At 46.9% G+C, this 25,835-nt stretch overlaps 1 protein-coding gene and 1 long non-coding RNA gene across 2 annotated transcripts; one reads left to right on the forward strand and one right to left on the reverse strand.

Annotated features, from left to right (window-relative positions):
* Window positions 1–2,509: 2,509 nt before the first annotated feature.
* LOC103637690 (uncharacterized) lies at window positions 2,510–17,174 on the reverse strand. The gene is made up of 2 exons (XR_558272.1): window positions 16,958–17,174; window positions 2,510–2,692 (listed from the first exon to the last, which is right to left on the reverse strand). It is a non-coding gene; the product is annotated as an uncharacterized lncRNA (long non-coding RNA).
* A 3,446-nt stretch (window positions 17,175–20,620) lies between these two features.
* On the forward strand, window positions 20,621–25,594 carry LOC103637689 (serine/threonine-protein kinase BSK2). Its single transcript, XM_008660327.3, has 10 exons — window positions 20,621–20,973; window positions 21,086–21,342; window positions 21,436–21,571; window positions 21,879–22,012; window positions 22,262–22,367; window positions 22,714–22,799; window positions 23,064–23,252; window positions 23,342–23,500; window positions 24,164–24,277; window positions 24,792–25,594. Exons 1-10 carry the CDS (start codon window positions 20,889–20,891, stop codon window positions 25,041–25,043), a joined length of 1,518 nt encoding a protein of 505 aa, XP_008658549.1. The 5' UTR covers window positions 20,621–20,888; the 3' UTR covers window positions 25,044–25,594.
* The last annotated feature ends 241 nt before the right edge of the window (window positions 25,595–25,835 follow it).

Genomic DNA, 25,835 nt, shown 5'->3' on the forward strand with positions numbered 1-25,835 from the left:
CCTTTGATGCATAAATTACCTATGCTTTTCAACTACAACCCTCAGCCTGTTATTTTATGCATGATATGATTTTGCTACTAAGAGACAAGTTATTATGGCCACCCAGCCTTAGAACTTTGCCGCAATTAATCTTTATACTCCTTGACATCTTTGTTACAAATGATTTGAGGAAAGGTGTGAGTTTTCAAAAGAAAATGTTTTTCAAAATGGGTATGATGAAGGGTTGTCACCCTTATCACCCTTGAGTGGGATGATCAGGGACTCCCTTGTTTAGGGGAAGGCCTAAGGTGATGGCTCAGCCGGGTTAGGTGTGAGCATGAAGGATTGTCCCTCTCGCCTAATGACCGGTTTGTCATCACTTCTTACCTATACTCTTATCAAGTACAACCACTCGAGACTGTATGGGCAGTCGCTTGATCTGAACTTGCACGGTCTGAACCCCAGGATTATGATGGCTAGGGAGCACCCATATGGACTGGTCTAGATCTTACTGTTACTATGAAGTCTGCACATTATGCAGTTGAACTACATGAATTGCTGGTTGAACCAGTTTCTACCAGAGAGAAATTGCTTGAACTTGGCCATTTCAACCGCAATCCACCAGAGCTGATTTGGTTGAAACCAAGCGAGTTAGGCGGTTGAACCGCTAGCTCAATCAGTTGAACCACCCATAGGACCGGTTCAATCACTTTCTTCTAGAGAGCATCTCATTTTAGCTTGACTCTGGAGTGTGAACTGCGTACTTCACTCACAGTTGACCATAGACAAAATATAGCTTTTGAAATATAGAATTTTGAGCTTATTGCAAACACCTTTAGGTTTTATGGATCCCTCTTAATAGTATGGTGATTCCTACGACTCAAAAAATATAAAATTTAATGCCTTGATTGCCTGTAACCACGAGAATTATATCATAAGTCATGGAAGTATTGTGTTATTCCAATAAGTCACATGCTTCTTTTTCAATCGACGTGATCTACTGTACTCCTAATTCAGAAATAACTTAGTACACGCTTTTGAAATAACTGAGTTCACCAAAACCCTAAAAAGGTTGATCACACTTACAATCTCCCCGTTTTGGTGATTGATGCCAAAACAAATCAAGATGACATGTATAAGATTGAAAAGACCACAAGCTTTTGAATACATGTGTATTTGTGACTCCCCCTAAATATGTGCATAACGCCCAAATTAGGGTTGGGAAGATCCTTCCCCGGCCTCGACGTGGCCAGAGCCTCTTCCTCGTTGGGACTCGGACCGACAAGGAGGCACTGAGTGGTCTCCTTCCTCATTCTCTTGGAAAGTCCACTCTGAGTCACTCTCCTCAATAATGGAAGGGTTGCGACAACGCACCATCTTCAATAACAAGTCAAGGAGTGATATGTAATGAAGCGGTGAAGAGACAAAATCGAAAAAGGTTGAAGCAAACTATATAGGGGTGGTTCAACCGCTCGTTAGAGCGGCTCAACCGGCCTATGACAGTTTCCTCACAAAATTACTCGATTTGTCCAATCAAGAGAAGAATCCCTTTGAGGACATGTTCCATAGCATCAAATCATCCTCTACCTCCAAGAGATTCAACTAAAATCAACATGCAACAGAGACTAGGAAGAAAACGAGAAATACCTTGAAAACGGTCGTTCCCATGCAAAATGTGGTTCAAAAATTGAAGAAAAGGAGAACAAACCTAGGGAAGGAGAGATCCACACGCTGGCTTCATGAGTTCTCCTTGAATTCAATTGGTTTTGGTGGGGATTTGATGAAGTAGAGAGAATGAGAGAGATAGAGGATGCATTGGCTAGACTAGGGGTATGTTAATCGGTATGTGAATGAGGTGAGAGAGAAGTGAAAAGGGGCTTTAACCGGACACCTTACTGCATAAAACCGGTTGAACTAGTCAGGAAGGCGGTTCAACCGCTATTTTCTAGAGAAGAAACTGGTTGAATTGGGCGGTTCAACCAGTCACCTCGATCGGTAATACATTGAGAGGCTAGTGGTTGAGAATTTGACTAGAGCGATTTACACACCCATCTCAACCATAATAGAGAGGACTTACATATAAAGTTAAGTTGCTTTTCAAAGAGTTTTCAACACTTTAAGCAATGAAGTGAACAATTAATTTTGTGCACAAGTTTTCAAGAGGTCACGAGAATCAAGAATATTTAATTCACTTCTAAGGGTGCAAAACCTAGTTTCATCGAGAGGTTTGGTGAAGATATCAGCTAATTCACTCCTATGCGTATTTTCAACACTTTGTAATTTTTTGATTTTTTGGAGTCCAAACGGTAAAAAAACTGCTAATTGCAACGACTAGCACACGTGGACCAATCAGAAGACGCCACGTCGCTCCCGCTCCTCGCTCTCACCCACCGTCTCGCCCGTGCCATCGCATGCTCCATTGGGAGCTACAACGAGGGCGTAAGTGTCACACCCGGGTTTTAGGGATAAAGTCGGGTGCGTCTCATATGTGCGCCAAAGAAGAACATCACATATAATGACAAAGTGTATAGAGATAAATGTCACAAATATCATAAATGTCATTATTACATAGCGGAAGTCTTACATAAATAAATGATAATAATAAAGTGAACTAAATATTATTCCTTGGCGCCACAAAGCTGACTGGGAGACACCACCTAGATCAACTCATACTCTTCATTGTACGACTCCTCCTGGACCACCTATTCTTCTCCTGTGGGGGGTTATATATCGCAAGGGTGAGCTCACAAAAGATCATAGCTCAACAAGTTATGGTGAATAATGTGCATGAACTCGCCAAAGGTGGGAGTTCATGTGAAGTGTAAGTCTGACCAATAAATAAGGGTTAAATCTGAGCATTGCTTTTAATTAGTTGATCAGGTTTTATTAGCAGTTACTAAATGTAAGTAGATACCAAACAAGAGTAATAGTAGATCAAAATTAATAATAAATCTCAATGCAATGCAAATGACAAATTGAATTTAATTTCATAAATTAATTATGCAAGAGTCTTGAGCTGCTCATGACCGCGAGCACGACGAGTATACCAGTTTTACACTCTACAGAGGTGGTACCCTTTACCCACAAGTCGTGTATCTCGTCTAGCCTGGGTTTGCAAGGCCCTTAGACACTGCGAGGTGAATGACTAGGGATCCACTACGAGGCCTTTACAAAGTTCCACTAGCTTCAGAAAACCCGCTATAATTTCTAGGAAAAGCAATGCTGGAATCCCACGTCTGACCGCCATCGCAGCAAAATCAACCCGAGAACCTCCCTACACGCCTACTGCCTTGCCCCTTTCGGGTAAGGTAGTCCTCCACTAGCTTTCTTAGTTAGTCAGCCAAGAGCGTCCCATTCCACCCTTATGGTGGCACGTGTTTCTCAAGTTAAGCTCGATGTTCCAATGAACATAGTTGTCTTATCATGAACATAAAATAGAACAGTAATAAAGAATGATCATGTGTAATAGTTGTCTCAACACCCAAAACCAATATAGCAATAACAAAGACTACCTAATGGGTCACATCAAAATTAAGCCTATGCATGGTAAAATGATTATAAAGAACATTATTGAGTAAATAAAAGTGGTCAAGAGCACAACTTGCCTTCAACGAGCTCCTGCTCAGCAGTCTCCACCTGCTGCACACCTAGATCCTCTGTAGTTGGCTCGTCTACTCGCAACAATACAAACAAGCACATGATAGCAGAAATTAACATCACAACAAACAGCAGAGCAGAATGCATGATAATATTCTATGCATCGTAACGAGATTGTAGGAACAAGAATCACTAAATTCGGAGTTACAGTTTTCGAGTTATGATTTTATGAAGTTATTAAATACTTGGTGCGGGATAACTCAAGTGAATAATTTTAATCTAAGTTTCATGGCTAAACAGAGTTGCTAGTTGATAGATAATATTAATACAAAATTAATGCCACTGGAATGGATCAATTTGGATTCAATATGAAATTTCTAGGAATTAAATGAGTTTCTGCAATTATTTTTATACACAAAATCAATTTCTAGATTCTTTTTTCCTATTTTCTCTATCTCCTGGACTGCGCGCAGAAAACAAAGAAATGCAGGGGCTAGCGTGTAAGATTTCCTAGACTTAGTCCATGTTGGGGACTTGTTCTCAAATACTTTGAATTAAGAACAAGGCAACACAAAATATTAAATGTTAATGCCCTTCGTCCTTCGAAGCATTATTCCCCTTAGGATATAATGATCTTCAGACGAAGGTCATGAAGGACTTACCTTCATCATTGCAGTATATATTAATAAAAGAAGAAGCATATGAAATATAAGAGACAACATAAACAATCATATAACATTGTTAATTCATTCTTATTATATTATCATGGAAAGACAGAAACAATATTGAATTACATTTGTACCTTCAGCTTGACAGAAGGCAAAAGGTACAATCGTGACGCAAAAACAAGTACAAGTCAGCGTGAACAGTACGAGGGTACTGTTCATCTATTTATAGGCACATGACACAGCCTATGAGAAATTATAATTATTGGAATGTGAACCCTAACCCTAGAGTAGGGTTGGGCAGTGTATTAATAGACCAAATAACTGGGTCAGGCCCATTACAAGAGACGGGTATCTAACACCCCCCCCCACAGTCACAACTCTATCCTGTACAGATGTTGAGACTGGATCGAAAGTCTAAAAATACACTCGACGGTAACCCCTTGGTGAAAATGTCGGCGAACTGCAACGTGGTGGGGACGCTGAGAACCCGAACGTCACCGGCAGCGACACGCTCATAGACGAAGTGCAGGTCGATCTCCACGTGCTTCGTGCGCTGATGCTGCACGGGGTTGGCGGAGAGGTAGACCGCGCTGATGTTGTCGCAGTAGACGAGGGTGGCGCACTGGAGGGGACTGTGGAGCTCGTGGAGGAGCTAGCGTAGCCAGGAGGCCTCTGCCACGTCGTTGGCCACGGCACGGTACTCGGCCTCAGCGCTGGAGCGAGAGACGACGTGTTGTCGCTTGGCGGCCCAAGAGACGAGGTTGGCACCCAGGAACACGGTGTAACCGGAGGTGGACCGGCGCGTGTCGGGACAACCAGCCTAGTCAGCGTCGGTGTAGACCACGAGCTCCGACGTCGGGGATGGTCGGAGTAGGAGGCCGTAGTCGAGGGAGAGGCGGAGGTAGCGCAGAATCTGCCTGAGCGCGGTGAGATGGGGCTCCCGCGGAGTGTGCATATGCAGGCACACCTGCTGGACGGCGTATGCGATATCGGGCCTGGAGAAGGTGAGGTACTGGAGCGCGCTGGTCAGGCTCCGGTAGGACGTCGCGTCGCCGACCGGAGGCCCGTCGTCCTCAGAGAGCTTCGCCTGAGTGTCGACATGCATGGAGCAGGGATTGCAGTCAGACATGCCAGCCCGCTCCAGGATGTCGATGGCGTACTGGCGCTGGTGGAGGAAGAGACCCTGAGGCCGACGCTCGGCAGTGATGCCGAGGAAGTGGTGTAGGGGCCCCAGGTCCTTCATCGCGAACTCCCGCTGAAGGGCGACAATCGTGCGGTGTAGAAGGTCGGCGGTGGATGTCGTGAGCACAATGTCGTCGACGTAGAGCAGGAGGTAGACAGTGTCGTTGCCGCGCCGGTAGATGAACAGGGACGTGTCCGACTTGGCCTCGATGAAGCCGATGGAGGCCAGGTAGGAGGCGAAGCGACTGTACCAAGCCCGTGGCGCATGCTTGAGGCCGTACAGGGACCGGTTCAGCCGGCAGACCAGATCCAGACGGTCAGCGTCGATGAAGCCGGTGGGCTGGCTGCAGTAGACAGTCTCCGTCAGAGTGCCATGGAGGAAGGCATTCTTGACATCGAGCTGATGGATCGCCCAGTCGCGGGAGAGGGCGAGGGAGAGGACGGCGCGAACAGTGGCGAACTTGACGACAGGGCTGAAGGTCTCGTCGTAGTCCACTTCGGGGCGCTGTGTGAAGCCCCGAAGGACCCAACGGGCCTTGTAGCGGTCGAGGGAGCCGTCTGAGGTCAGCTTGTGGAGAAAGAGCCACTTGCCGGTGACCACGTTGGTGCCTGGTGGACACGACACCAGGTCCTAGGTGTGGTTGGCCAGGAGGGTCGTGTACTCCTCCTCCATAGCACGACGCCAATGCGGGTCGGCGAGGGCAGTGCGAACGGAGGAGGGCACCGGGGAAGCGTCGGGTGGAGTGCTGGAAGTATCGGCTGCCAGGATCAGCCGGTCGACGGGGCGAAGAACGCCAGCGGCGCGTCGAGTCACCATCAGGTGGACGTGTCCGGGGTCACGGTGGATGGCGACCAGGTGGTATACGAACGGCTCGGAGCGGACCACCGGAACGTCGAGTGCGGCAGGTGTGGCCGGCTCGCGGTGGTGACAGACGATGGCGGGGTCGGCGAAGCAGGTCGCGCTCGTCGACGGGCCCGAGTCGGGGGGCGCCGAGGTAGTGGTGTGGCTGCGGCGGCGGTAGACGAGCGTGGGGTTGGCGAAGCGAGCCGGGGTCGACGGGGCCGCGCGTGGCGCAGGCGTGGTCGACGGGGTTGCGCGTGGCGTAGGCGGGGTCGACGGGGCCGCGCGTGGTGCAGGCATGATTGTCGTGGCCGCGTGTGGCGCAGGCGGGGTCGACGGGGCCGCGCGTGGCGCGGAAATGGGCGCGAGCTGTGGCGTCGTGGCTGCACGAGGAGCAGGTAACGGCGCAAGACGGGGCGTCGGGGGTGGGGGGAACCAGGTCAGACTCGAGGAGGGAGTCAAGATCGGTGGGTGGGGTGGAGCCTGCAAGGGGAAACACATCTTCGTCGAAGACGACGTGACGAGAGATGATGATGCAGTGGGAGGTGAGGTCCAGGCACCGATACCCCTTGTGGTCAGGGGAGTAGCCGAGGAAGAGGCAGTGAGTGGAGCGAGGAGAAAGTTTGTTAGGGGCAGTAGCGGAAATGTTAGGGTAGCAGGCACAGCCGAACACACGCAGGTGGTGGTAGGAAGGGGTTGTGCCGTACAGGGCGAAGTGAGGTGTAGGGTGGCTCACCGCCTTCGAGGGAAGACGGTTGAGGAGATGCGTGGCGGTATGAAGGGCCTCTGCCCAGTAGGTGGCAGGGAGAGACGCCTGAAAGAGAAGGCAGTGGATCATGTTGGTGGTGGTGTGAATCATGCGCTCGGCCCGGCCGTTCTAAGCAGAGGTGTAGGGACACGAGAGACGCAACTGGATGTCGCGAGTGAGGAAGAAAGAGCGGGAGGCGTTGTTGTCGAACTCGCGGCCATTGTCGCACTGCAGGGCACGGATCGGGCGCCGGAACTGGGTGGATACCCAGGCGAAGAAGTGAGTGAGGGTGGTAAACGTGTCGGACTTCAGCCGAAGGGGGAAAGTCCAAAGGAAATGGGAGTAGTCATCCAGAATGACCAGGTAGTACTTGTAGCCGGAGAGGCTAAGGACAGGAGATGTCCAGAGATCACAGTGGACAAGATCAAAGGCCTGAACAGCCCTGGACATGGAAGTGGAAAAAGGAAGACGGGAGTGACGGCCGAGCTGACAAGCATGACAGAGGCGCTCAGAAGAGCCCCGAGTATATGATATGTCGGAGTGGCCAGAAAGCTGGGACATGACGTCTGGTCCAGGGTGCCCGAGGCGACGGTGCCAAATGGCGGAGGAGGTGGTGGTAGTAGCAAGGGCATGTGATGGGGTGGTAGTAGTAAGTATAGGAGATGAGGCTACTCTGGTGTGGGGAGTGGAGGGCAAGTGAAGAGAGTAGAGGGGGCCGGAGCTGTCATAGCGAGCGAGCACAGCATGTGTGGGAAGGTGGCGTATGGTGAAGACCCAGGGGTCGAACTCCATAGAGCATTGGTTGTCACTAGTGAAGCGACGAACCGAGAGGAGGGGATGAGTCAGTCCGGGAGCAACAAGGACGTCGTTAAGGCAGAATGGTCCTAGAAGAACCGATGTACCTACTGAGGTGACCGGGAGGGTGGAACCGTTGCCGACGACGATGGAGGTAGGATGTGCGGGGTGGGGTGGGATGGGAGTGGAGTAACGAACTAGTGGTGGGGGTAGTGTGAAAGGAGGCCCCGGAGTCAACCACCCAATCGGTGGTGGTTCGGGGAGGTGGTGGTGGCGAAGGTACGGTGTGAGCGGAGAGGGCCAAAGAAGGTGCCCCGATAGAGGCACAAGGAAGGGATGGAGATGACATGGGCTCAACCGCTAGGGAGGCGATCGCGGCACGTGGGGAGACAAGCGGTCCAGGCACGTGACAGCCCACCTGAGGGTGGACCTCGACGCAGTCCCGAAGGATAGGGTTCCAGACTGGATCGAAGGACACGAACATGCCCCGGATGAGTTGGTCGTCGTGGAGGAGAACACGCACAGTCACGAGAGCGGCGGGTGAGGTGAAGCTCATGTATGGCGGGGGAGCGGCATGGAGCGGCCCGAGGCCGGCGAGGTAGGGGGCCCTCCATGGGCGAGGCTGCCGCTGATCGCAGCAGGGGCGATGGGGAGGTGCATGCCAGGGCTGGTGGTGGCAGCGGTGGTGTCCATGGCAGCCAACATAGCCACAGTGGTGGCAGCGGTGGACGAATCCATCAGGGTGACGACTGGAGGGCGCCGCAGCAGGGGCTCCGCTGGATGGGGTGGGACGCGGCTCTGCTGGCTTCCAGGGGCGTCGACGGTCGGAGACGTACAGATGCCGGGTGCTGCAGGGCTGGGCGCGGTCGGCCTGGCGGCTGCATCCTGGTCCGATCGGAGAGGCGAGGGGCGGCGTCGGGGCGCCGGATCGGCAAGCGGCGCCGCGGCCTGGGCCGGTCGCGGGCGCCTGGGCAGGAGCGGTGGCGCTGCTCGGTCGTGGGCCGCTGGGCGTCAGGGAGGCGAGGCAGGCGCGGCTCTGGGCGCGGGGCTGCGCGACCCTGCTCGGGCGGCTCGGCAGGGCGCCAGGGCGTGCGGCCGGATGAGCAGGGAGGGGTGCACGGGGGCCGGATGAGCAGGGGCGGGTGCACGGGGGCTCGGCAGGGCGTGCCGTCGGGGTCGCGGGTTGGCGCGACACGGTGGCTCCTGGGCGCGGATGCGGCTACCCTGGCGGCGCTCGGCGGTGGGGAAGGAGAGAGGAGAAGAGGAGTCGGCGGCTGGCGGCTGGGAGAGGCACCGTCGGTTTGGGGGCCGGCGGCTGGGAGGAGGCTGGAAAAAAAACCTAATTTGATACCATATTGGAATGTGAACCCTAACCCTAGAGTAGGGTTGGGCAGTGTATTAATAGACCAAATAATTGGGCCAGGCCCATTACAAGAGACAGGTATCTAAATAATTATACCCTTCACATTTACTATTGGCTTATAGAAAAATCTGTGAGGACTGAACAACCTTTTCCCTTTTAAGTTGGTTCCCTTTTCTGCGATTTAGCCGAAGCTCCCTTTCGCACAACTTTGGAACGACGACAACCTTTGTCACGATCAAGCTCCCCATCGTGTATGCTTTTATCATGAATCCGAAGATACCTGTCCATAAACCATACTTGGAAGACATTGTTAAATTATGTTTTTGAGGGCCTTCGGAGGACGAAGGCCCCCAACAGTAGCCCCTCGCAGTATTAATTTGTTTAAGATAACGAATTCAGACTGCGACATGGATGAAGGTCTCAAGCCAAAGGTCCAAAAAAACACCTTCCCTTTGCTAGAATAGCAACAGTCAATGACAAACGGGACCCTCCAATTTGGAGCGCGTCGATCGTATAAATAAGAACTCACCCTGAGCACATTTGGTACGCTACTTGTCGCTTGCTTTGTTTGCTCAATTTTTTAGCTCTTCCTTACCAACGCTTGCTTAGTTTCTCAGACTTCCTAAGCTTCGATTTTAAGGACGCATTTTCGCCATTTCCGAAGAAAAGATGTCTCAAGACAAAAAAGTTGCTGCTGAGCCGAAGCTGAGCAAAGAGGAGAAGCTCCTTGAGGAGAAGACTGCTAGATTTGTTGAGTAAATAGCAAAAACAAATACAGAGAAGATTACTAAAGAGATAGTAGAAGGCTTGTCTGAAGATACTGATGATAGCGACAACTATGATGTGGAAAGTGAAGGCGAAGATTCTTAAGATCGGCCCTGGCGACCAAGTCATGTAGTCTTCGGGAAATCAACTATCAAACAGAGTCATCTTGACAATATGAGAAGGAGGTATTTTCGAGATATGACTATTGTGAGGGCTGACGTAGACAGGGTCGTTCCTGCTCCTGAAGAAAACGAAGTTGTGATCTTCCGAAGCTTCTTCAAAGTTAGACTTCGGTTCCCGTTGAGCAGATTTGTGGTTGAAGTTTTAAAGACATACCGGATTTTCCTTCACCAGATCACTCCCGAAGCAGTTATTAGAATGGGGATCTTTGTTTGGGCTGTGAGAAGTCAAGGTCTAGAGCCAAGTGCAAGATGCTTTTGCAGTATGCATGAACTTTCGTATGAGACGAAGCCCTGGGGTAAAGAACAATATCATAACAATTTCGGTTGCTATAGCTTCGTTGCTCGCTCTGGCGCAAGCTACCCAGTGCCAACATTTCGGAAGAGATGGCCCGGGGCCTGGATGGAAGAGTGGTTTTACGTGAAAAATGATTTGAAGGCGAGAGAAGACATTAAAGAAATCATCATGCGCCCCATCTGGTCCCGCTTTGGCCTCCGAAAGCCGAAGGTAGAAATTGATGAGGCAGCCGAAGCATGCCGAAGGGCCTTCAGCACAGTTTGCTCTTTTATTGGGACAAGAGACTTAGTTCAAGAACATGTAGCCTACAGGATATGGCCACTGATAGACAGCTGGGAAATGCCGAAAGAAACCATCACTAACCCTAGCAAAGGCGGCCTGGTTTGATTGAAATACACCTTCAGGTTTGGAGACCAGTTTGTTGAACTAGATGATGACTGGCTGAAGTGTGTTGAAAATACTAGTGATGAGCTACTTGGATCATATTCCAAGTCCGAAGATAACACACTATCTGTGGCCTTCGGGAGCCGAAAAAAGAAAAGATTAAATAGGGTTTTTGATGCAATTGGATTTGTGTACCCTGGCTATCGCTACCCACCACGAGGGCAAAAAAGAAAGGGTGCAACCTCTGGAAAGGTTGCCACTTCGGCTGCTCCAAGCGAGCTTGCGCCGAAGAGTAAAAAGTTGAAAGTCCTCACCCACCGGCCCCGTTATATTGAGCCGGCCGTGGTGCCCGAGTTTGGCGGGAAAACTTTTTCAGCTGTTGCTTCAGAGGAGCCAGTTCCTTCTACGCAGAAGGCTGAAGAACCGGCCACCATGCCGAAGGCACCCTCAGCCGAGCAAGCTGAGGCAAAGACTGGTAAAGATAAGGCCGAAGAACCAAAGACTGAAGGAACAAAAATGTTAGAAATTTTAAGCCCTTCGGCAGAAATAACAGTGCCGAAGATACAAAAAGGTCTTGCGGCCACTCCTAAAAGAAAAAGGATGGCAAGTGTACTAGATGTGCTAGAGTCAGTAAAGGCTTCAAGTTCTATTCCTTCAGGAAAAATTGTCGAGGCTTCGAAAATGTAAATCGAAGCTGAAACAAGACCGGCCGAAGTTGAAGTTGCAGTGAGCCAGGCTAGTGCCGAAGCTGGGCTTTCAGAGCATGCTGATAAACAACCCTAGGAAATTGAAGAGAAGGCAGCAGAAGAAGAGGCTATAGAGCAGAGTTTGCCTGAGAAAATTGCCACTCCTGCTCCCGAAGCTTTAAAAGAAAGTATTGAATATATCATTCGTCATGCTTCGGGAAAAAGACTCTCTAAATAAGAAGAACGAGAAGCTCAACACTATGCCTAGAAAGCTGAAATATCCAAAGGGGGCATTAGTGTTCAACAGCAGCGGAGAAGAGGATTTTTTTGTACTGTCTCCCAGACAGCAAGGAGATATCTGTCTGCCGGGAGATGAGCAGAAGCTTCGGATTCCCAACATTAGAAGATGTGCTTTCAGTACTGTCGAAGGATGAATTGGCCGACAGTTTAGCATATAATAGTATAAAGGTGTGAAAATCAATTTTTGTACTTAAAAACGAATTTTTTCATTTGTTTATACTTAATACTATGCTCCTTTTGCAGGGCTTGATCCTTAGCAATGCCCTCAGGGCACAGAAAAATATCGAAGACGAAGGATGCACTATAGCTCTAAACAACCTTCGTTCAGAAGTAATTGAACTAAGGAACGAAGGTCTTGAAAAAGATAAAATATTAATTTCATTGGTGAGCAAAATAAAAGAAGAAGAGGCTAGTTCCAAAGCTCAAGCTGAGGCCCAGAAAAGTGAAATTGAAGACCTTCGGAAACAGTTAGCCGAGGCCAAACTAAAATGCGCTGTTGCCGAAGTTGATCGAGATGCCAGTGAGTACTAGAAAAATTATTTTGAAAAAACAGTTGCAGAACTCCGCGCATCAATAGAAAGATGCTTTGAAAAATCTGTGGAATGCGTAAAAAAGATAAAGACTAGCTTCGCTAATGTGGGCACGTACTCAAGCGAAGACAACTTCATATGGGGCGACCCTGAGGGCGTAATCAAGTGGATCAGCAGTGAAGCCGAAGCTTTTGAAGAGATTTTGAGTGACCGGGGACGTCTGTGCATTCTCTGGTGCGAGGAGAGTTGCAGCCATTTTGGAGAAGGTAGGTTGCGAACATGTTAAAACCTTGGCCCAGGCTGAAGCTGCCTTCTCCATCGACGATACAAAGGACCCCTTGGCCGAAGCAAGCTCAATAGGTGGAAATTTTTTTACTGATATCTGGGAAAATGGTGGCCAAGGAATGGTCCATGAAATAATGAAGAAGAGCAAAAAAGATATTCATGACGCTCGAGAAGCAACGAAAGGAGCTAAAAAAGCTGCGGAACTCGAAAGACGGATATGTATTACTTAATGGCTTTTAACTTTGTTGTTTATTTTTGTGACTTCGAACTAATTTATGTCTTCTACCGCAGCTGAACTATCTCCTCCCCCAGAACCATTCAACCCACTGGCCGACCTAGAAACAAAGAAGGCAATAGAAATTATTAATATGGCCGAAGCTATTGTAGACGAAGTTGTCACCAAACTACTAACCGAAGTTGTAGAAAAAGTTCTGAAGGAAGAAGAATAGCTAATGTAAAAACATTTCTAGAATATTAATGTGACATTTGCTGAACTATGTTTGTAATATTTGGTGCTTATAGGTTTGAGTGTAATATATGAATGGTTTTGTAATTCAGTTCTTTGCGATGCATGAAACTTTATGAACATACCGTTTTTGAGCCTTCGGCGAAAAAACACCTTCCCTTCTTTTCATGCTTCGTAAAGAAGAGCTTTTATGCTTCATAAAAATCATCCATACTTTGTAAAACATCAATGCTTCGTAAACAATAAATCCCTTTTTTCCGCATCAGAACTGATGAAACTGTGATTCTCAGCTTACTTTATGCCTTGGCATCTTTTCATTTTTTGTAAAGCATTGCTCGAAGATCAGCCTCGTTTTCAATTGATGTCATTGATGTGATATGATGTATGATGTGATGCTATGCGATATGATGCGATGATATGATGCAAAGAATGATGCTAATGTATCGTGCCAATGAATGCCCAAACACACACATCCGAAGCTCCATCCACAACCTTCATTCCCTAAGGAATGACTGAAATCTCTTTGTCGTTTATTTTTCGGCTGCACCGTTTATTTTTCGGTGTAAGTTCTGCATCCCCTAAGGAACATCTTTTGAACTTCTTCGCCTTCTATTTCAGCGGTATTCACGTTGACTTTTCGCGCTTTGCCTTATATTTCGGCGGTATTTGGCTCTGCATTCCCTAAGGAACGACTTTTGAGCAGAAAACTTACACTGCGCTCTCTTGGGAACGGCTTTTTGAAGCTTCGGCAAACTTACGCTGCGTTCTTTAAGAACGACTTTTTGTAGCTTCAGTGAAACTTTCACTGTGATTTTTAGCTCTGCATTCCTGAAGGAATGTCTCTTTGTAGCTTCGGCATTCTCGTAAGTCTGTGACGAAGGTATATTTCATTTTGATATAAACGAAGCTAGTACAGGAAATTAAAAAATAACAAGAAAACTAGGTTTACATTGATTATTCCTTATTAAAAAGAAAATGTCAGTGAATGAAAAACTGTGCCAAAGGTAGGATATCTCTCAATATATGTGTTTTGATTCTGGCACAGTACTGTTAACTGTGCGAGCTTCGGACCCCTCCCTGAAATTCGCTGCTGATGGGTCTGTTAACTCCCTTCTGGCTGCTGACCTCGTGAGTAGGCAGGCTGTAGTGGCGGCGGAGGTGGAAGCTGTGGCCAAGAAACTTGCGGCTGACTAGCCGAAGCAACAGAAGCTGCGGGATGATTACCCACATATTCTGGTATGTGCAATCTCTTTTTGCTTTTGGATGGTGATTTGACACGTTCTTGTATTGTGGCCCTTGTCTTCACCACAAAATAGACAGTAGATCTTCCTGGGCTGGTCCCCATATCTTCCTCCGAAGCCCCTGGCGCCTCTGCCTCTTGGAGCTGGTGGCCGGAAAGAGCTTTGTTGTTGCCCCGAAGCTTGCAAAGAATACTGCGGCCTTTGCTATTGACTTCCTCTGTCATCATTCTGGGTGGAGTTGTGAATTGATCTGACGTGCCTCGGGTGGATTCTTCCTCCGAAGCCCCTGGTCATTTCAGAGAACCTGTATGCTTCCTCCCTTCTTTGGCGGAAGTCATTGTCAGCCCGGATGTACTCATCCATCTTCTGAAGCAGCTTCTCCAGAGTATGTGGGGGCTTTCTAGCGAAATACTGAGCAGTAGGTCCTGGACGAAGCCCCTTAATCTTGGATTCAATGACAATTTCATTGGGCACTGTAGGCGCTTGTGCTCTAAGACGCAAGAACCTTCGAACATATGCTCGGAGGTACTCCTCATGATCTTGCGTGCATTGAAACAAGGCCTGAGCTATGACTGGCTTCGTCTGGAAGCCTTGGAAACTTGTCACCAACATATCCTTGAGCTTCTGCCACGAAGTAATGGTCCCTGGCCGAAGAGAAGAATACCATGTTTGGGCCACATTCCGAACTGCCATGACGAAGGACTTGGCCATGACAGCTGCATTGCCTCCATATGAAGATATAGTTGCTTCATAACTCATCAAAAACTGCTTCGGGTCTGAATGCCCATCATACATAGGGAGCTGAGGTGGCTTGTATGATGGGGGCCATGGAATAGCCTGCAGTTCTGCCGCCAAGGGAGAAGCATCATCAAAAGTAAACGTATCATGATTAAAATCATCATACCATCCCTCGTTGTCGAACAAGCCTTCTTGATGAAGCTCCCTGTGTTGGGGCCTTCGATCTTGTTCGTCTTGAACAAGATGGCGTACTTCTCCAGTGGCTTCGTCGATCTGCCTTTGAAGATCAGCCAGTCGGGCCATCTTCTCCTTCTTCCTTTGTACTTGTTGATGGATTATCTCCATGTTTCTGATTTCTTGGTCCAACTCCTCCTCTTGGAGTGTTGGACTAGAGGCCTTCCTCTTCTGGCTTCGGGCCTCTCGAAGAGAAAGGGTCTCCTAGTTCGGGTCCAGTGGCTGCAGTGCAGCAGCCTCTGGCGCTGAAGCTTTCTTCGGTGGCATGACGAAGTTCAGTGCTTGCCGAAGGTGGTCGAAAAAGGGTTCACCGGAGGTGGGCGCCAATGTTGGGGACTTGTTCTCAAATACTTCGAATTAAGAACAAGGCAACACAAAATATGAAATGTTAATGTCCTTCGTCCTTCGAAGCATTATTCCCCTTAGGATATAATGATCTTCAGACGAAGGTCATGAAGGACTTACCTTCATCATTGCATTATATATTAATAAAAGAAGAAACATATGAAATATAAGAGACAACATAAACAATCATATAACATTGTTAATTCATTCTTATTATATTATCATGGAAAGACAAACAATATTGAATTACATTTGTACCTTCGGCTTGACAGAAGGCAAAAGGTACAATCGTGACGCAAAAACAAGTACAAGTCAGCGTGAACAGTACGGGGGTACTGTTCATCTATTTATAGGCATAGGACACAACCTATGAGAAATTACAATTATGCCCTTCACATTTACTATTGGCTTATAGAAAAATCTGTGAGGACTGAACAACCTTTTCCCTTTTAAGTCGGTTCCCTTTTTTGCGATTTAGCCGAAGCTCCCTTTCGCACAACTTCGGAATGACGGCAACCTTCGTCACGATCAAGCTCCCCATCGTGTATGCTTTTATCATGAATCCGAAGATACCTGTCCATAAACCATACTTGGAAGACATTGTTAAATTATGTTTTTGAGGACCTTCGGAGGACGAAGGCCCCCAACAGTCCACAATCACGGTGGATGGCGGGTTGATACTATGGAATCAGGGGGGTTTATTTGCAAGTTTTCTCGACCGAAGGGGTATCCATGATCCTCATCTGTTGGATCCCGCCTAACGGTTCAGATTAGATTGAGTTTAATGTGAAGCGGTACACGCCCATGATCCTTGGATTTAGAATCGACGGTCTAGATTTCATATAATTACAAACCCTTCGGATCCACCCGATCCAATCTCAACAGCTCTCACACACTCACCTGAAGCGTTATGCTTAATCTAATCTTGGATGTCCCTTTCTCATCCAACGGTCTATAGCGCCCTTCCCCCTCCGATGACTGCACACGACGGTGAATAGGCTCCAACGGCGGCGCCATGGCCGGAGGCCACCCCTCGCGCGCGCGAGCACTCTAATCGTCGGTCTACATGACTCAAAACAAAGTACCCAGCTCTCCGAACCACATGATCTCCACGCAGCAACCCGACGTCGTGTCTTAACCCTCCGGCCACCGCCCATTGCGCGCGCCACGGCGGTGCAAAAACCCAGTATGTCACCAGACAATCCCTTAATGCCTCAAATTATACGCGGCCGAGTGGAAATTGATGCAGTGCTAATGGTTATGAAAATTCTTACTTAGAATTGAGGGGTCCGAGGACAAGAACTGCCCCGACAGTGGAGCAGCGGCGACCCACCCAGTTCGGCGAGGAATTCACGATCCACCAGCGACTCCCACGCCGAGCCCGGGTTGACGGAACCTTCCACACACGTTGGCGAATCCCTCGGTCTATCTTCCGAGGATAGAACGATGGCGACAAGGGAAGTTCCCCGACGGCGACGCCTACCAATCTCCCTTCTTGTCCGCGACGAGGCGCCCACGGTGCTATCCAAGTGTCTAGAGGCTAGCGTACATGGACGAAGGGAGAGGGAAGAATCGTAGCCCCCAATCTCTTATAGGCTCAGGGGGAAAAGTCGTCTCGGCACATATGGGTTTTGCGCCGGTTGACTCGCCACCACCCGCGTGGAGTTCAGCCGAGTTGTTGAAGACGACTCACCCCGACATGCGAGCCCTAGACATCAGCGGCACAGACGAGTCTGTTGAGCTAGTGGTCCCACCTGACAGTGTAGCGCAACACATGAGATATGGTTGACCGGCGGGTCCCACATGTCGGCGCCATGGCCATGCTAGGCTGCGTGGGTCAAAGGGTTGATGGGCCAAAAGTGAGGTTGCGAGCCTAGGTTAAATCTTCTTTTTCTTTTTCTTTTCTGATTTCCTTTTCTCATTTTTGGGTTTCAAATTTTGAATTTGAATTTGGTTGTGAACTTGCACATATATCCAATATACAAATTCAAATCTGGTGATGAACAAAAATATATTTATTTATGTATGTATTTCCTTTATGTTATGTGGCATTTTCCTCTCTTTCTTTATTATTTCAAATTATAAATTGTAAACTAAGTCTTAATTCTCATATTGAACATTAATGTATTCCCATTGATTGATCACTATTTTTAGTAGATGCACACACAAATAACTTCAGCATGATGCATGATGTATTTTATACGTTATTAGCTAATTACTCACTTAAAATGAGGTTGTTCATATGTTACATTAAATAGAGGCAAAACATATAGAAAAATTATTTCCTTTAATATGGTTTACAAGTTTGGGTATTACAGTAAGCCAGCTGTCGTCCGGCATTGCAGACATCATACCGGGCTGCCCTCCCTCCCCACTCTCACCCAGCTCCTGCCCCAAAGTGTCCCTCTTGCCCGCCACTAAAGGCTGCATTGGCACCGACCTTAGCATGGTGGACATCAAGTTGATGAATGCGGCGCGACAGCCACGTGCCATGGGGCTCGATCGCAGTGTCGCCGCATTGTCCTTCACAAGTTGCGAGAGCGTCGTGTATATAGTCTGAAGGCAACACTATAGGTGACTAGATGGGCCCTACTATATGTGCCAGCATGAGGTGCAAATATTTTTACAAGGCACGACATAATAGTAATCGCGCTAGGCCAGCACGAGGGCCATCTTGGGTCGTGCTTGGACTTAGATACAAGCCCATTAGACGAGCACGATCTATTTATTGTCGACTCATTAGCATGATGCTAAGCACAGATAGTCTATTAAATCAAGCACGACCTAACATAACCTAGCCATATTTGTTCTAATCTAGCCCACCATATATATAAATATGACCATCTCGATCCCCAGTTATTTTCAAGCTCTGTTATAAGACATACATTGAGTCATCTGACACGGTAGCACGAGACGACACAATAGCTTAACATGCAGGGCCGACCCTCAAGGGGTGCGGAGTGTGCAGCCGCACCGGGCCCCTCAAAACAGAGGGCCCCTCTGGCCACTGGATGTTAGCACTTTTTCCTGGCTAAACATATCTACCCTAGACATAAATACGTAAGAGCGATGCGCTATCGATCAGTTTCGTTTAGATTGTTAAACTAATGTCTCAATTACTTATCTAATATTCACTTCGTTCTAAAATAGTATTTGTTTTAACTCTTGATTTTTATGTCTATATGCAACTAGATGAGGAATTCACTAGAGAAGCAAAATAAATTCTATTTTGATACAGAAAGGGATATTATTTACTATACACATGATGGTTGCATCGACAGAGAGAAGATTTTTAAAATTGAAATATTTTGAACTATTTAAGGTCAACAATGACTTAAGAGTGGTTAAATGGTTTGGCGATTATATGTATCTAAAAGAAGTTGTTGGATGGATTGATTTTAATGGTATAAGCGATGATTGGTATCACAAAATGTTAGAAGATATTTTTAATGACATCGAATAACAAGTATGTGTTTTTGGCTATATTTTATATTTATCATCTTATAAACTTGAAAATAGTGCATAATAATTTGTATACGTTAAATATTATATATATTGTATGTGGATGAGGCCTCTAATTCGGATTTCGTCTAAAAAGTCAGAAACGACCATGTTAACATGATTTGTTTAAAATAAGTTAAACTCAGATTTTAGTTTATGGACAAACACGACACGACCCGACCTGCTATATATTTATGTCGTGGCTCGACCTATTAAATTGGTACGGTGTATGAGTGGCTCGGCACGCCAAGTGCCCAAGTCGCCAACGGTGGGGCTGCGCGCCTGCGGAACAGAGAACAGCGCGGCGCTGCAGGAAGCCCACGTGTCGAGCCTGCGACAGCGACGTTGCGAGGTTGTGGTCCCTCGCATGGCATCGATGGCTGAGTCGTCAGTCACTCGTGGCTGGCTGGCGAACCCGGACGCAGGTAGTCATGGAGGCGATCACCATTCTAGCTTGATGCTGCTGCGCGCCTGCGCCCCTGCTACTGCCGGCTCGCTCGTGCGCTCCTTGTTGCAGGCCTTGCTTGTTTTGCTTGCTGCCAATACGTACTACTCCCCAGTAAAAAGAAGACAGCAGGCCCAGTCAGGATCGGGACTTGGGCAAGGCGTCAGGCTCTCCAGTCTCCACACCTCCACTTTTACGTTGGAATCAAATCTTTGGTTCAGTAATTGTAACATGATAGGTAAGAAAATATTAAATCATGTCTGAAACTTTAACTGTAATTATATACTACATTAAGGGGGTGTTTGGTTACACCCCGCTAAAATTTAGCCCTTGTCCCATCGAATGTTTGAACCTCCGTTCCGGGTATTAAATGTAGTCAGATTATAAAACTAATTTGTCAGCCGAAGATTAAAAGACGAGACGAATCTAGTCCAGTTGGTTGGTTCTATATTTCATACTCCTATTTAAAAGTCAAATGTTTGATGTGACCCGGGCTAAACTTTAGCAGGAGCAACCAAACACCCCTTAAAAATAAATATTAACCTATTCAAATTTATTATCGTTGTGAATCATTACCGTTGTAGTTTACGTTACCGTCCATGAACTAAACAACAACTTTTGAGTTTTGGTGGTGGCTTGAAGCAAGTGGTGGAGAAGATAAATTTTTAGTTGTCGTAGTACAAGAGTATTTTAAAAAAGCTGAATATATTTGTAGGACTGAAGTAAATACGAACAGGAATATATACAGCTTGTCAACCTTACTTTGACTGTTAAATTCGTACCAAACTCGTTGCATCTCAGAACAGGAGCCCAAGCTGCATGCCTGCATGGAATTGCCATGCGTCCCTTGGTCTCCTTTTTCCATTCTGTTCTGAAACACAAACACTACATACCCTCTCTGATTTTTCTTGGGAACTGTTTGGTTTCAATTCTAGGAAAAGACCACCTTAAATTATACGAAAAATATTTTTTTAGAAAAAAGTATTAGTACTAGCACGAGATTTTAGGGGTTTCGTATTTTATTTTTTTTAAAACAAAGAGAAAAAGACTGGAGGTGGGGATGCTCGGTGTTGACTGTTGCGGGCGCACCTACCGGATCCCCCACCCACCCGGCCACCCCTGCGTGCTGCCGCGCTTCTCTCGGAGCCTTGCCTCCTGCCTCGCACCTTCACGAGCTCACTCCTGCTGCTCCATTCCACAATCCACACTCCCCCGCGCTGGACTGGAGTCGAGTTGAGCGCACGCTCTCGCACTCCCATATTCCCACCGACCATATCGCTCTTGCTTCGCTAAGCATCCTAGATCTCCATTCGCGCCCATGGGGTGCTTCCAGTCCAAGGTGGCGGGGCCCCTGCCGCCCAACGACGCCGCCGCGCTCCCCGCCGACAAGCCTGCAGATCCCGGTAACCGTCACGCCCCCTCCCCCGCTGCCGCTTAAACCCTAACGCCCGGCCACCGAATCCATCTAACCGGCACGCGCTCGCGTCTGCTTTGCTGTGTCCAATCGAATGGCAGAGGCGGCGAACGGCGCCGCCGACGGGGGAGGCGACGGCGACGACAAGGAGGCCGTGAAGCGCGCGGTGCCGGTGTTCAGGGAGTTCGCGCTGGCCGAGCTGCGCGCCGCCACCAAGGGCTTCAGCGCCGACCTCATCGTCTCGGAGAGCGGCGAGAAGGCGCCCAACGCCGTCTACCGCGGCCGCCTCGATGGCGGACGGCTCATCGCCGTCAAACGCTTCTCGCGCCTCTCTTGGCCTGACCCGCAGCAGTTCCTCGTATGGATTTGTGTTGCTTCAATGCTCGCTACGTGTGATTTCCTCCCGGCACGGATCTCGCAATGTGATGCAGTGCTGCTGCTGCTGCTGCAGGCGGATGCGGTGGGCGTGGGGAAGGTGCGGCACAAGCGCCTCGTCAACCTCATTGGCTGCTGCGCCGAGGGTGACGAGAGGCTGCTCGTCGCTGAGTACATGCCCAACGACACCCTGTCGAAGCATCTCTTCCACTGTACGTGCTCGGTGCTCTCCGGGTCTCCCCCAGTCCTTCCCTATCCACCTGCCAGGACTACTCCAGCCTTTTTCTGTCGTCTATGGTGACGTACTCGATGATGATCCTCGTGGGCGGATCACACCAACCGTGAATCTCAATCTCCTCTGCATTAACACAATGACTTAATGCACTTTGTGTCCTTCACCATTGCTGCATTTGACCTATGCAGATCATGCAAAAGTCTGGTTCGCCCGGACTAGGTGCGTGCGTCCTGTCCACCTTGTCTCCCTTCATTGACTCTGTTGTGCACTGCCTTTTTGTTCAGGGGATAAACAGCCTTTACCATGGGAAATGAGGCTGAGGGTTGCATATTTTATTGCACAAGCTCTCGACCATTGCAATTTGGAGAACAGGAAAATCTATCATGATTTGAATGCTTATAGAGTACTTTTTGATGAGGTACACAACAAGTTTGTTGACAGCTTCTAGTTTTTACTGCACATATATATATTTTTTAAAATTCTGGCTCTTTCATTGTAACTACATTTTCTTCATCTGTGAAAACCATTTTTTAATCTTTAAAGTTTACTTTGGAAAATTTTACTGTCATCTGTAGTTGCCTATGTGGTTTTTTACCTGTTGTAATTGATTATTGTAGCTGCCTAAGGAATACATCGCCTGTTGTAACCGATTTCTATTCCCTATCAGGAAGGTGATCCCCGCCTGTCAAGTTTTGGATTAATGAAGAACAGCCGTGATGGAAAAAGCTATAGTACTAACCTGGCTTACACTCCACCAGAGTTTCTACGAACAGGTAGGATCCCCTTTGTGCTTAAGTGTTACTAATTTACTATTACATTCTTGATTTGCCAATACCCTTGTTTGCACCCTGGTGTAGATCATTTGAGCTAATTATAAGCCCAATCAGTAAAAGTTAGATTAAGTTAAAAGCTTTTGTGAGCTAGTATGCCTCTTGAGAGTACAATTGTAAAACTTCTTGTTTCCTGATTGTTGTTCAATACATACTTTTGGATCACGGTAAATTATTTTCAGGTTTATCATCTATTGTTTCGTTTAAGTTTACAATACACTATTCACACTATTACTGTTTACAATATGCTATTTTGGACTGCACTGAATAATTTGTGCTTGAATGACAGGCAGAGTAATTCCCGAGAGTGTGATATATAGCTATGGAACTGTCCTGTTGGATCTTTTGAGCGGAAAACACATTCCTCCTAGTCATGTATGCTTCATTTGCTTTTTCTCAAGAAGAATATATTTCTGGAATCTCTTAGCAATTCCCTGCATTTTGGTACAATGTTTGCAATGATGGACTGCTGTGTGCCTTGAACTATGAACTTGAACTGACAGCTGTTCCTAGGTGCTTCATTTTTCTGTAACATATAATGACCACAGCATCATTAAACAGCTCTAGGTGATTAATTGCTCTATGTCAGTATTTATTATGACAATTGACTTATCATTTCTTTTCTTTGTGGAATTCTAGGCCCTAGATTTAATAAGGGGAAAGAATATACTGTTGCTGATGGATTCCTCCTTAGAAGGGCAGTATGCTAATGAAGATGCTTCAAAATTGGTTGACCTTGCATCAAAGTGTCTGCAATTTGAATCTAGGGATAGACCAAACATAAAGTATCTTTTGTCTTCAGTTGGTCCTCTTCAAAATCAAAAGGAGGTGAGTAGCTAGAGCACCTTTTTCCTTCTGTTCACCCCCCTTGATTGCTTCTAGTAACATTGTCTATTTCTCTGATGAACCTAATGCAGGTTGCATCACATGTGTTCATGGGTATTACAAAAGCCACATCAGTACTGCCAGCCATTTATTCTCCACTTGGGAAGGCCTGCGCTGGTATGGATCTTTCAGCGGTGCATGATATTTTACTCAAAACAGGTTATAAAGATGACGAGGGTGCAGAAAACGAGGTAACTAACAATCAAATTTATTCTGCATCTGACTTGTGCCATCAATTTGTGATGAACTTTCCTCTTCCACTTTGCTTTATTTTCCCGCTTAACTCAATTGATAACTTGTTCATAAAGATTTATTTTTTGAATTGTTTCCTTGTTCCTTCCACTCGGACCCTAGTATCATTGCATGGTTAGAAGAAAGAAGAAACACTGTGGCTTATCATTTGCATTTAGAATGTGAAATGTGTAGATGTGACGTTTTCTATTGGCTATGCAGAGAAGTGGACTTATAAAAGTTGCATCATGGATTGTTTTAGTCTGAAAGGCAAATAGTTTTGCATGGATAAACACACACTTTCAGTATTTAGTTCAGGAGATTATAATGCTGAGTCGACTTTGGACTTGTCTTCACATTTCATTGTGTGGGCAAAATCTGATGTATACATTCAAATATATATATTTTTGTGTCTGCACGTGCTCTAGTATTTTGAAATTATTTTTTTCTCGAAAACGCAGTGAGTTTCAATAACAATATATTAAGAAAAGATAGAAACGGTCCAAAATGGACCTAAGTCATTTTGTGTCTACACTTGCTCAAGTATTTTGAAATTATGAAGTCCTACTTGTCTGTTTATTAAGATAAGTTTATTTTGTCTGATGCATGTTTAAAAACTGAAGTTATCCTTTCAAGAATGGACCCAGCAAGTGCAAGAGATGCTGAACACAAAGAAGTTTGGTGACATTGCATTTAGAGACAAGGATTTTAAGACTGCAATTGACTACTATTCCAAGGTATCAGCATACCTGTTCTCTATTTTCGCGTAATTATGGTAGGAGACTAGGGGTGCTAACGGATCACGATCCAAATATTTCACAATTTCTTAGGGCCTAAATAAATTTTAGTTAAAAAATGAATAGAAATAGAGCCCGATTCTAATTCAATTTGATCCTTAAATTTTGTAGTGTAAAATTTAGAGCTCATTGTCACCCCTAGATGTAACTGTCAAACTGGCCACAAGTCAGTGTTCCTAAGCAGTTGGGTCCTTGCGCTGTTTCCTTAGGGCCTGTTTGTTAAAGTTTAGCACTACACTTTTAGCTAAACTTTAGTACATGGAGATCCAAACAGGAGTGCTAAAAGGTGCTAAAAGTGTACCATCCAATAGTAGTTTAGCTCCTCATTGTGTGTCAAACTTTAGCACCCTATTGAAGTTTAGAACATGGGATCCAAATAGGCCCTTACTCTTGATCGAAATCCCCAAAACATTGTATTTATAGCTTATATGACAGCCTGTTTGCTCTAATGCAGCTAGTCGCAATGATGTCGACGCCTTCGGCTACCGTTTTTGCTAGGCGCAGTTTTTCCTACTTGATGAATGAGCAAGCAGAGCTTGCTCTACGGGACGCAATGCAGGCCCAGGTCTGCATGCCCGAGTGGCCTACAGCCTTCTACCTCCAAGCCCTTGCTCTTTCAAAGCTCGGCATGGAAACCGACGCGCAGGACATGCTCAACGACGGAGCAACATTTGAGGCCAAGAAGCAAAACGGCTGGCGCAGTTAGGAAATAAAAGTCTCCTAACTACTCCGTGTCGTTGCCCTTCGAGGAAAAAAAAGGCGCAATCGCTAGTGTCCTCCAAATCAGTTCATTGGGACGTCTGTTGCACGACCAAGGAGTGGGATTGAAATGCACTGTTTTATCGTGCAATCTCTGCCCTAATGCCGGCAACGAGCGGTGGTGTTATGATCAGGAGTGGAAGAACAGGTCAGGGGGCTTTGAGTGCACAGGCATAGCTTGCTCTCCCGTGAGTTGCGCTTTGTTTTGCGAGTGGTGGTGGCAGGATCTGCTGATTGTTGCAACTGCAGTTGTAATTAAAGGGATGCTTTCTAACAATTTCTCCTTTTGGTTCACGTCGAATCTTTGGGCTGCAGAGGACAAGAGTGGTGTGCAAAAAGCCGGGTTCATTGTGATTAGCTACGGAGAATAAACTAGAGGCATCGGAATTCCATTCGATTCTACCATGTTTGTATGGAGTTTGTATGCGGTCTTATTTTTTCCCCCTTTCTATGAACAATTCTGTCTTTTTTGATCGATCGAATCGTTTCAGATAGTCAGTTGCGCATCCACCGATTTGGTTTCAAAGCAGCAGATACGTGCTTGTATATCATCTGGTTGACTGGTTGTCATAAAGAACTTGCACAACTATCGGTTGGGAGGCGCGTAATTTTATTTTAAGTACACGAGCAACTTATCACTTGCTGTTATTTGTTTTCAGATTTTTTAAAATTGATTTTAAATCCTTAAACTTGTCCCTGTATTTATAAAATTCATGTTTAATCTTTAAACTTATCATAG

Source organism: Zea mays, chromosome 1 (assembly GCF_902167145.1).
Source record: "Zea mays cultivar B73 chromosome 1, Zm-B73-REFERENCE-NAM-5.0, whole genome shotgun sequence".
Lineage (NCBI taxonomy): Eukaryota > Viridiplantae > Streptophyta > Magnoliopsida > Poales > Poaceae > Zea > Zea mays.